General features: G+C 43.9%; 1 protein-coding gene across 1 annotated transcript in view; it reads right to left on the minus strand.

Annotated features, from left to right (window-relative positions):
• CACNA1E (calcium voltage-gated channel subunit alpha1 E) overlaps positions 1-12,147 on the minus strand; it is an 877,957-nt gene that overhangs the window by 3,908 nt on the left and 861,902 nt on the right. The window contains exons 46-47 of the mRNA XM_056531933.1: positions 10,302-10,485; positions 606-781 (exon numbers count right to left, since the gene is read on the minus strand). Of these exons, the coding sequence (XP_056387908.1) occupies positions 606-781; positions 10,302-10,485 (360 nt within the window). The remainder of the gene's footprint in view (positions 1-605; positions 782-10,301; positions 10,486-12,147) is intronic.

Raw genomic sequence — 12,147 nt, forward strand, 5'->3', positions numbered from 1 at the left:
CTTCCTGTCAATTCAGCACCTGCAAATGGTTTAAAGGAAAATACCCGTACAGTGGGGTTTATTTACTAACGTGATCCCGACTCTTTTTTGTCAGGTTTTGCACCCAAATTGTGTTGCACGTTCCATGCAGCACAAATTGCGACCAAAAACAAAACCCTCCATTTTACAACAAAAATCCGAAAGGGGGCATGGTCATGGGATAAAGTAAGTGTTGCCACAGCAAAAGGGACGTGGCCCTGACATTTTTGAAAAATCCCAACATATTTACTAAGGTTTCCTCAGAAAATGTGGTGGATTTGAGCTGAGGAAAACCCAACAGATCAGAGCATGTGTAAAAAAAAGCAAAACATAGGGAAAAGTGCAAAATATAGGGAAACCTTAGTTAATACTTTGGGAAAATACCTGTCAGAAATCAAAACCCACAAAGAAAACTACACTCCACTCTTAGTAAATAAACCCCAGTGGAGTGTTGCCATATATGTATACGAGTAGCCACCTCTTGCCCAAAAACAAGAATTGCTACTATATTTAGTACAGATCCCACTGCAAGATCCATACACCAGTCTGACTGAAGCAAAGTCTTTTCCTTTTTCCTGTATTCTTACCTGCACAGTGCTATGGGTATGACCAGGTGATAGCTGGTGATCCCTATGCTCACATGCAGCTTGGGGGTTTCTCTCCTCTGAATTACAACGTGAAGGATCTGGAGATAAAAGGTGCTTCCTTTCCTTAGATCGACCCCTCTCTCTTCCTCCTGAACGGTGAGAGTCTAATCGATGGCCTGCAAGATAAAAAGAAGTCTGTTGTCTTTTTATGTCCTCTTAAAGGGGTACTCCGCCCCTATACATCTTATCCCCTAGGATAGGGGATAAGATGTCTGATTGCAGGGGTCCCGCCGCTGGGGACCCCCGCTCTCTCAGCTGCGGCACCCCAGACAACCGATGCACGGTGCAAACTTTGCTCTGTGCAGGATGACTATCAATGAGGGGTGGAGGCTTGTTATGTCACGGCCATGCCCCCTCAATGCAAGTCTATAGACTTGCATAGAGAGGGCGTGGCCGTGATGTCACCAGCGGGCACGGCCGTGACGTCAAAAGCCTCCGTAGTTGCACCAAGCGCTTTGAACAAATGCCAGTTGCAGCAGGGAGATCGCGGGGGGTCCCCAGCGGCGGGACCCCCACGATCAGACAGATAAGATGTCTAGGGGCAGAGTACCCCATTAAAGGGGTATTCCAGCCAAAGACATCTTATCCTCTATACTTTGGATAGGGGATAAGATGTCTTTTGGCCAGAATACCCCTTTAACTCCTGATGCAGTTCAATACAAAACATAAACTGTACTTTAAATGTAGCTTGAATTAGTACAGTCTGATGTAGTACAACTTAGATTAAGGAGAGGTAGAATCTATTCACTGTCTCTTTTACAGATTTTGCTTTTTAGCAGAAATATACTGTGGTGCTTTTGCACAAGAACTTTAATATATCTAAAGGCAGATGTGTAACACTCTGATGCACTACCTTAAAGTCCTAATTACTTTAGTGAACTAAACAAAACAAAACTGTAGAACTCCCCTCCACTTACTTTTGTGGCAAATTGGAACACTCTGAGTAGCATATCCAGGTGAAGTTCCTTGGATTTATAAGATAGGGATAAGTCCGACCAGAGGCAAAACTAGATCTAGAACTTAAAGGGGTATTCCAGGCAAAACCTTTTTTATATATATATCAACTGGCTCCGGAAAGTTAAACAGATTTGTAAATTACTTCTATTAAAAAATCTTAATCCTTCCAATAGTTATTAGCTTCTGAAGTTTTCTGTCTAACTGCTCAATGATGATGTCACGTCCCGGGAGCTGTGCATGATGGGAGAATATCCCCATAGGAACTGCACAGCTCCTGGGACGTGAGTCATCAGAGAGCAGTTAGACAGAAAACAACAACTCTACTTCAGAAGCTAATAACTATTGGAAGGATTACGATTTTTTAATAGAAGTCATTTACAAATCTGTTTAACTTTCCGGAGCCAGTTGATATATAAAAAAAAGTTTTGGCCTGGAATACCCCTTTAACTTCACTAAACCCCTTGAAGACAATGCTGGAAATCTTATTACTCTTTGCAGTGGAACTTTACTTGCTAGGCAACAGGCTTGAACATGATGGAGGTATGCCTGACATTAGCTATATCTAGGCTTACAGAACTCAATTTTTCCATGAATGAGTAGCCGATTAAAGCCAGGGCTAGAATACTTGAGAATCTGCTGTACATAAAAAAAAACTGTTGAAAATGCAATGTAAGACAAGTTTTAGCAGGATTTAACTCCCTACACACTGGAATTCAGGGAAGACACATTTAGAATCATGTACAATGCAGAAAACACGGCTACCTAGGCCTAAGGCATCTGAAATACACAATTTGCAATCTAGAAAACCTTATATTAATTTAAAGGGGAACTCTGGTGGAAAACGTAATTTTTTTTTTATTCAACAGGTGCCAGAATGTTAAACAGATTTTTTAATTACTTCTATTAAAAAATCTTAATCCTTCCAGTACTTATCAGCTGCTTTATGCTCAAGAGGAAATTGAGTTGTTCTTTTCAGTCTGACCACAGTGCTCTCTGCTGAAACCTCTGTCCATGTCAGAAACTGTCCGGAGCAGGATAGGTTTGCTATGGGGATTTGCTCCTGACAGTTCCAGAAATAGACAGAGGTGTCAGCAGAGAGCGCTGTAGTCAGACAAAAAAAAAACTCAACTTCCTTTGTAGTCTACAGCAGCTGATAAGTACTGGAAGGATTAAGATGTTTTAATAGAAGTCATTTACAAATCTGTTTAACTTTCTGGATCCAGTTGATTTAAAAGAAAAAAATTCCACTGGAGTATCCCTTTGAGCCACCCAAATAGGTTTGTTCATCTGGTACATCTGTGTTTGGCCACTACATAAGGATGTAAAAAAAAGCCACTTCTGCCTTCCTAGCAGAGACACTGGCAGACCAACCAGGTGTTTTTACTTTTTTGGTGGTTAAGCAATCTGCGAGTTTATAGGGCCTATCCTTTGCTTTTTATATTCTATTGTAGTTGTCAATCATTACTATGTAACTGAATGTATGAGATTATTTTTTTTAGATCCAAATATAGTACAGTCCACATGTGTCTGCAGTTTATAGTTTTATATTTAGTAATGGTGAATGTGGCCAATTACAGAAAAAAATTCAGGCAACAAAAACAGCAACACAGCTCTTAGCATTTGTTCATTCTCTGATCACTGAATATTTGTCAATTAGACACAGCAAAGCATGACAATTTTTGTTTGAGCGCAAAGAAACAGGCTTGTGGCTTCTTGAACCCAATAAGCTGCCTGCATTTTTATTGAGACATTAAAGGGGAACTCCGGTGGAAAAAAGTAGAAAACAAATGTTTTCAAATCAACTGGTGCCTGAAAGTTAAACAGATTTGTAAATTATGTCTATTAAAAAATCTTAATCCTTCCAGTACTTATTAGCTGCTGTATAAAACAGAGAAATTAGTGAATTTATTTTCTGTCTGACAACAGTGCTCTCTGCTGACACCTCTGTCCATGTCAGGAACTGTCCAGATTAGAATTACATCCCCATAGAAAACCTCTCCTGTTCTGGACAGTTCCTGACACGGACAAAGGTGTCAGCAGAGAGCACTGTTGTCAGGCTGGAAAGAACTTGACAAATGTTTGCTATGGAGATTTTCTCCTGCTCTGGACAGTTCCAAAAATGGACAGCAGAGGTCAACAGAGAGCACTGTGGTCATGACATCAGAGAAATCCAAAAAGAAAAACATTTCTACTGTAGTATATAGCCCATAAAAAGTACTGGAAGGATTAAGATTTTTTAATAAAAGTAATTTACAAATCTGTTTAACTTTCTGGCACCAGTTGATAAAAAAAAAAAAAGTTTTCCACGGGAGTACCCCTTTAACCCCTTAAGGACCCTTGATGTATGCGTATGTCATGACACCCTGGTACTTAAGGACCCATAACGTACGTGTACGTCATGGAGAATTCCGGCACCTGCCGCGCCGGGCGGGGATCGGACCGAGATGCCTGCTGAAATCGTTCAGCAGGCATCCCATGCAAACGCCCAGGGGGGTCATCAGACCCCCCCCATGTCGGCGATCGCGGCAAATCGCAAGTGAATTATTACTTGCGATTTGCGCAATTCCGGGTCATTACGGGTCTATAGTGACCCGGAATATAAGGGGGATCGCGGTTGTCTAAGACAACCACGATCCCCCTGAAGGCATAGGGTTGAGGTGGCAGGGGTGCCACCCCTCCTATCCCTGCTATTGGTGGTCTAGACGTGACCACCAATAGCAGATCGGGGACGGGGGGGTTAACTTTAGTTTTCCCCATCCTGCCCACCCACAATAGGCGGGGCAGAACGGGGAATGAAAGGAGACCGGCGCCAAAGATCCACTTACCGATCCGGGCGGGCGACGGAGGCTGCGGGCGACGGAGATCGGCGGGCGGCGATGACGTGCGGCTGGATCGGACGGAAGCCGGTGAGTTGCCTAGCAACATCTGGAGGGTACAGTTTGAGACCATTATACAGTGGTCTCTAACTGTAGCCCTCCAGATGTTGCAAAACTACAACTCCCAGCATGCCCAGACAGCTGTAGTTTTGCAATAGCTGGAGGGCTACAGTTTGAGACCCCTATATAGTGGTCCCTAAACTGTAGCCCTCCAGATCTTGCAAAACTACAACTTCTAGCATGCCCAAACAACTGTTTGCTGTCTGGGCATGCTGGAATTTGTAGATTTGCAACAGCTGGAGGACCACAGTTTGGAGATCACTTTGCAGTGTTCTCTAAACTGAAGCCCTCCAGATGTTGCAAAACTGCAAATCCCAGCATGCACAGACAGCAAACAGCTGTCTCGGCATGCTGGGAGTTGTAGTTGCGTACCTCCAGCTATTGTATAACTACATCTCCCAGCATGCTCTTCGGCGATCAGTGCATGCTGAGAGTTGTAGTTTTGCAACAGCTGGAGGCACACTGGTTGGAAAATACTGAGTTAGGTAACAGAACCTAACTGAAGGTTTTCCAACCAGTGTGTCTCCAGCTGTTGCAAAATACAACTCCCAGCATGCACGGTCTGTCAGTACATGCTGGGAGTTGTAGTTTTGAAACAGCTGGAGGTTTGCTCCCCCATGTGAACGTACATGGTACTTTCACATGGGCAGGTTTACAGTAAGTTTCCTGCTTCAAGTTTGGGCTGCGGCAAATTTTTTGCCGCAGCGCAAACTCCTAGCGGGAAACTCACCGTAACACACCAGTGCGAATGTACCCTAAAAACACTACACTAACACATAATAAAGAGTAAAACACTACATATACACCCCCTTATACAGTCTCCCCCAATAAAAATGAAAAACGTATTGTATGGCAGTGTTTCCAAAACGAAGCCTCCAGCTGTTGCAAAACAACAACTCCCAGCATTTCCGGAGAGCCACTGACTGTCCAGGCATGCTGGGAATTTAGCAACAGCTGGAGGCACCCTGTTCGGGAATCACTGGCGTAGAATACCCCTATATCCACTCCTATGCGATCCCTAATTTAGTCCTCAAATGCGCATGGAGCTATCTCATTTCGGAGTCCTGTCGTATTTCAAGGAAACAGTTTAAGGCCACATATGGGGTATCTCCGTACTACAAATTTTGGGGGTCTTTTTCTCCTTTTACCCCTTATGAAAAGGAAAAGTTGGGGGCTACACCAGCTTGTTAGTGTAAAAAAATAAAACATTTTACACTAACATGCTGGTGTTGCCCCATACTTTTTATTTTCAAAAGCGTTAAAAGGAAAAAAAAACACCCAAAATTCGTAACGCAATTTCTCCTGAGTACATAAATACCCCAGATGTGGGCATAAAATGCTCTGCGGGCGCACAACAAGGCTCAGGAGTGAGAGCGCACCATGTACATTTGAGGCCTAAATTGGTGATTTGCACAGGGGTGGCCGATTTTACAGTGGTTCTGACATAAACACAAAAAAATTAATGTGTAATATGTGACCCCATTTTGGAAACTACACTCCTCACGTAATGTAACAAGGGGTGCAGTGAGCATTTACGCCCCACAGGTGTCTGACAGATTTTTGGAACAGTGGTCCGTGAAAATGAAAAATTTAATTTTTCATTTGCACATCCCACTGTTCCAAAGATCTGTCAAACGCCAGTGGGGTGTAAATACTCACTGCACCCCTTATTAAATTCTGTGAGGGGTGTAGTTTCCAAAATAGGGTCACATGTGGGGGGGGGTCCACTGTTCTGGCACCACGGGGGGCTTTGTAAACGCACATGGCCCCTGACTTCCATTCCAAACAATTTTTTTCCCAAAAGCTCAATGGCGCTCCTTCTCTTCTGAGCATTGTAGTGCGCCAGCAGAGCACTTGACGTCCACACATGGGGTATTTCCATACTCAGAAGAGATGGGATTTCACATTTTGGGGGCATTTTGTCCTATTACCCCTTGTAAAAATTTTAAATTTGAGGGAAAACTAGCATTTTAGTGAAAAAAAAAGTCGTCAAACACCTGAGGGGTGTTAAGGCTCACTGGACCCCTTGTTACATGCCTTGAGGGGTGTAGTTTCCAAAATAGTATGCCATGTAGGTTTCTTTTTTGCTGTCCTGGAACCATAGTGGCTTCCTAAATGGGACATGCCCCCAAAAAAAATTTCAGCAAATTTTGCTTTTCAAAAGCTAAATGTGACTCCTTCTCTTCTGAGCATTGTAGTTTGCGCGCAAAGCATTTTACATCCTATTATGGGGTATTTCCATACTCAGAAGAGATGGAGTTACAAATTGTGGGGGTCATTTTGTCCTATTATCCCTTGTAAAAATTTTAAATTTGAGGGAAAACTAGAATTTTAGTGAAAAAAATAAAATAATTTTCACGTCCAACTTTAACGAAAAGTCGTCAAACACCTGTGGGGTGTTAAGGCTCACTGGACCCCTTGTTACATGCCTTGAGGGGTGTAGTTTCCAAAATAGTATGCCATGTGTTTTTTTTTTTGCTATTCTGGCACCATGGGGGCTTCCAAAATGTGACATGCCCCCAAAAAACCATTTCAGAAAAACTCACTCTCCAAAATCCCACTGTCGCTCCTTCCGTTCTGAGCCCGCTACTGCGCCCGCCGAACACTTGACATACACATATGAGGTATTTTCTTACTCGAGAGAAATTGGGTTACACATTTTAAGAAGATTTCTCTCATTTTACCACTTTTAAAAATTCAATAGAATTTTCTCCTTCAATTTGCTGCTATTCCTGTGAAACACCTAAAGGGTCAACAAACCTTTTGAATGTCATTTTGAATACTTTGAGAGGTGCAGTTTTTATAATGGGGTCATTTGTGGGGTATTTCTAATAAGAAGGCCCTTCAAAGCCACTTCAAAACAGAACTGGTCCCTGAAAAATTTTGATTTTGAAAATTTTGTGAAAAATTGGAAAATTTCTGCTATATTTTGAAGCCCTCTGATGTCTTCCAAAAGTAGTCGTGCCAGAAAGTTTAACAGATCTGTAAATTGTAAATTACAGCCAGGGACCTGCTAGTAAAGGCAGACATCAGCAATCATGCTGATGTCGCCCATTAACTCCTCAGATGCCGTGATCAATATAGGTCATGGCATCTGCAGCAATGCGTGTGTTTAAATTGATGATTGGATCGCCTGCAGCACTGCCAGGGGGAGTTAATCATCTAGAATGGTGGACGAAGGTCCCCTCACCTGCCTTCGTCTGTCTCCTGGGGCCTTCTGCTCTGGTCTGACATTGATCAGACCAGAGAAGAAGATCGACAATAATGCTGATCAATGATATGCCTATGCATAGCACTGAACAGTATTAGCAATCAAATGATTGCTATTGATAGTCCCCTATGAGGACACAAAAAGTGTAAAAAAAAGTTACAAATTTTTTTTTAAAAATGTTACAAAAATGTAAAAAATTTGAAAAATCCTCTCCCCCAATAAAAATGTAACTCATCCCTTTTTCCCATTTTACCCCAAAAAAGCGCAAACAAATTTAAATTGGGAGTTGTTTTAAGCAGTACAATAATAGAAAAGTAGGTAGTTATGGGTATAATTTTAATCATAGATAAATCATATGTGGATGTACTCAATCTGTGTGGAGGTCCGAGAACTTTTACCTGGTGGTATCCTCAACCCACCTTAAATATTTAGAAAAATAGAAAGTAGAGAAATGGCCAACCCCCAGTCCTTGAGAACCTCGCCATTTCTCTACTTTCTATCATTTTAATCATATTGACCCACAGAATAAAGAAAACATATCATTTTTACCGTAAAGTGTACAGCATGAAAACGAAACCTTCCAAAATGAGTAAAATTGCATTGCTTTTTTTAAATACCGTATTTATAGGCGTATAACACGTACTTTTTAGGCTAAAATATTTAGCCTAAAGTCTACCTGCGTGTTATACACCGATAAGCCGCTGCAGTTCAATGATTTAAAGCAGGCGCTTTAAATCAATGAACTGCAGCGGCTTTGCAGGTGCAGAGACCTGCCATCGCTGCCGGCTTCTCTGCCCCTGCCTGTCCTGGGGTCTAGAGCCCTGCTGCCGGCCCTTCTCTCCCCTGGCTATCGGTGCCGCTGCCCGTTCTCTCCCTCTGGCGGCCCGCTGCCGGCCCTTCTCTCCCCGGTGCCGCTGCCCTATTGCCGGCGCCAATAGCCACGGGGAGAGAAGCGGCGCCGGCAAAGGGGCAGCGGTGCCGACAGACAGGGGGAGAGAAGGGGCAGTGGCACCCATTGCCGGCGCCGCTGCCCCGTTGCCTCCCCCATCCCGGTTGTATAATTACCTGTTGCCGGGGTCGGGTCCGCACTGCTTCAGGCCTCTGGTGTACGTCCCCTGCGTCGTTGCTATGCGCTGCGAGATGCAATTACATAACTTGTCATTGCGCCGCACTGTGCAGTGCATAGCAACGACGCAGGGGACGCACACCGGAGGCCTGAACCAGCGCGGACCCGGCAACAGGTAATTATACAACCGGGGATGGGGGAAGCAATGTGCGCCGCTGCCCCTTCTCTCCCCCTGGCTATCGGCACCGCTGCCCCATTGCCGGCGTCACTTCTCTCCCCCTGGCTATCGGCGCCGGCAATGGGGCACTGATAGTCAGGGGGAGAGAACAGGCAGCGGTGCAGATAGCCAGCGGGAGAGAAGCGGCGGCAGCAGGGCTCTAGACCCCAGGAAAGGCAGGGGGAGAGAAGCGGGCAGCGACGGCCTCTCTCCCCCTGCCTTTCCTGGGGGCTTCTGCGGGGTCAGAAACAGTGTATCGGGGTATACGCATGCACAAAACTTTTTTTACCCAAATATCCTTGGTAAAATGAGGGTGCGTGTTATAGGCCAGTGCGTGGTATACTCCGATAAATATGGTAATTTTTTTTGGATTGTGCCATACATTTTAAGGTAAAATGAGTGATGTTATTACATAAGATAACTGGTCGCTCAAAAAACAAGCCCTCCTATGGATCTATGGATGAAAATATAAAAGAGCAGTGATTTTTAGAAGGCGAGGAGGAAAAAACAAAAAAGCTCAAATAAAATTGGCTGTGTCCTTAAAGGAGTAGTCCAGTCCTGAAAAACGTATCCCCATCCTAAGGATAGGGGATCAGTTTCAGAACACGGGGGGTCCGACCGCTGGGGCCCCCTGTGATCTCCTGTACGGGGCCCTGGCAGCCCAAGGGAAGGGGGCGTGTTGACCACCGCACAAACCGGAGATTGCCGAAGGCAGTGCTCTGGCTCTGCCATAGAGTTGTATTGAGGGGGCGTGTCAGCCGCTGCTTCATGCGGTGGTCAACACGCCCCTCTTCCCGCGGGCTGCCAGTGCCCCATACAGGAGATCTTACCCAGTGGTCGGACCCCCCCCCCCCGCCCCCCCCCCCCCCCGCGATCTGAAACGTATCCCCTATCCTTAGGATAGGGGATACGTTTTTCAGGACTGGTATATGGTGTCTCATCTGATTACAGGGATTTAGCAGGTCATGTAATGCAGTTATTTTTCTTATCTACAGCAGAATAAGCACCACATAACACCCCCCCCCCCCCCCCCACTGACCTTTCATTGACAGCTGTCCATCTATACACCATCTATATAAGCCAATAATTTCCCATTTGGGGAAAAGCAAACTACTACATAGCATACTACCTATATAATGACTGTAAAAGCAATCTGTGTAGACAAATACAAAATATAATTATCATATTAATGTACACTGCAGTGTCCAAATTGTTATCAACTCATAATTTCCATGTTATTCCCACCAACCTGTATCTGTATTGAGTCGATGAGTGGATAGTCTTAGAGAAGCATGGTAGCTGCGACGCTGCTGCTTGTACCCACTATCTAAACCACTTCTATCTAAAGTGAAGTCTTCTAGCCAGGAGCTACGTGCACGTTTATCCGCTGTTGTGGAGAATGAACGTCTCATGGAGTTGACATCAGATAGGACCTGCAAGGCCAAAATGAGCCAAAAAAAGGAAGAAAATATCTGCACGCATAACTCCTAAACAATACACAAATGTTCAATTATTGTGACAACAGTTCAGGGAACCTTTATTGCATTACAGCTAAGGTTTTTAACCTGCTCCATAGGCAAACAACACCTATAAAACTACCAGTTAGCGGCTTTGTCTACTACAGGTTATTAAAGGGATACTCCACTGCTGCAGTATTCGGAACATTTCGTTCTGAACGCTGGGTTCGGACTGCAGGGGTCGTGATGTCACGGCACGCCCCCTCAATGCAAGTCTATGGGATGGGGCATGGCAGCTGCTACGCCCCCTCCCATAGACTTGCAGTGAGGGGGTGTGGCCGTGGCGTCACAAGAGGCATAGCCATGTTGTCATGACCCCCGCAGCCCGCACCCAGCGTTCGGAACAAAATGTTCCAAACGCTGGGGCAGTGGATTACCCCTTTAAGTGAGCTGCCGTTTTTTTTTTTTAATTGTTTACCATATTAGCAAACTCAAAATTAAAAACTTAATTTTTGGAGTTTTTCATCAGAACTTTGTCTGAAGATTGGACCTCAATGAACTCTACTGGACATGCCATATTAGAAGATGGTGTAGATTAAAGAAGGGCTCCCCAAGGTATGCACCATAACAACACCTTCTGCAAACCTTCATTTTCATGTATCACTGCAGAAATTACAGGGCTGCAGAAAAGGTTTTCATATCACGAACTTAAATGGGGATTTCTGGGACTTTGTACATTGTTTAGTGGGAACCTCAATCACAGAGCCAGGGCTTCCAGGTCCTGTTCACTGTGTAAATTTGGGCATGGTGTCTCTGTTGTGCAGCTTATCAGCAGAGTGCCACTTGTTGGCACCCCATGTGTCAGATATAGATGGCCTATATTGAGGATAGGCCATCAGTCACAAAGTCCTGGAAAACCCCTTTAAAGTACTTGGGAAAAAAACTATGGGATTATTGATGGACAATTCCAAGAGAAAAACTTTATATTGGATCTACCATCCCCTTTTCCTTAAAGATAAACTTTTGGCTGGGGAGGAAAAAAAACACTTTTCTTTTCAAATACCTTAAAGAGGTACTCCGGTGGAAAACACATTTTTTATACTCCACAGGAGGTTCTTTTCTTTTTGAATTTCTTTTCTGTCTGACCACAATGCTCTCTGCTGACACCTCTGTCCATTTCAGGAACTGTCAAGAGCAGGAGAGGTTTGCTATAGAGATTTGCGTGTACTCTGGACAGTTCCTGACATGAACAAAGGTGTCAGCAGAGAGAACTGTGGTCAGACAGAAAGGAAATTAAAAAAGAAAAGAACTTCCTCTGCAAAGTACTGGAAGGATTAAGATTTTTAAATAGAAGTAAGTTACAAATCTGTGTAACTTTTTGGCACCAGTTGGTTTAAAAAAAAATGTTTTCCACAGGAGTACCCCTTTAAACCACTAATATACAGTAACTACAATTGTAGATAATTAATAAAATGAATGAAATAGACAGGTTTCTGATCCTGATAGACTCAAGTTATTCATAGAGATTTATTCCATCTATTATATATATTACGGGACATGCTCTAATATGGCTTTGCCATGTCAAGGGAGATCATACAGGGGCAAAATCAGTTTCTATAGGATTCTAGTATGTGCTGT

This window comes from Hyla sarda, chromosome 7 (assembly GCF_029499605.1).
Source record: "Hyla sarda isolate aHylSar1 chromosome 7, aHylSar1.hap1, whole genome shotgun sequence".
Taxonomy (NCBI): Eukaryota; Metazoa; Chordata; class Amphibia; order Anura; family Hylidae; genus Hyla; species Hyla sarda.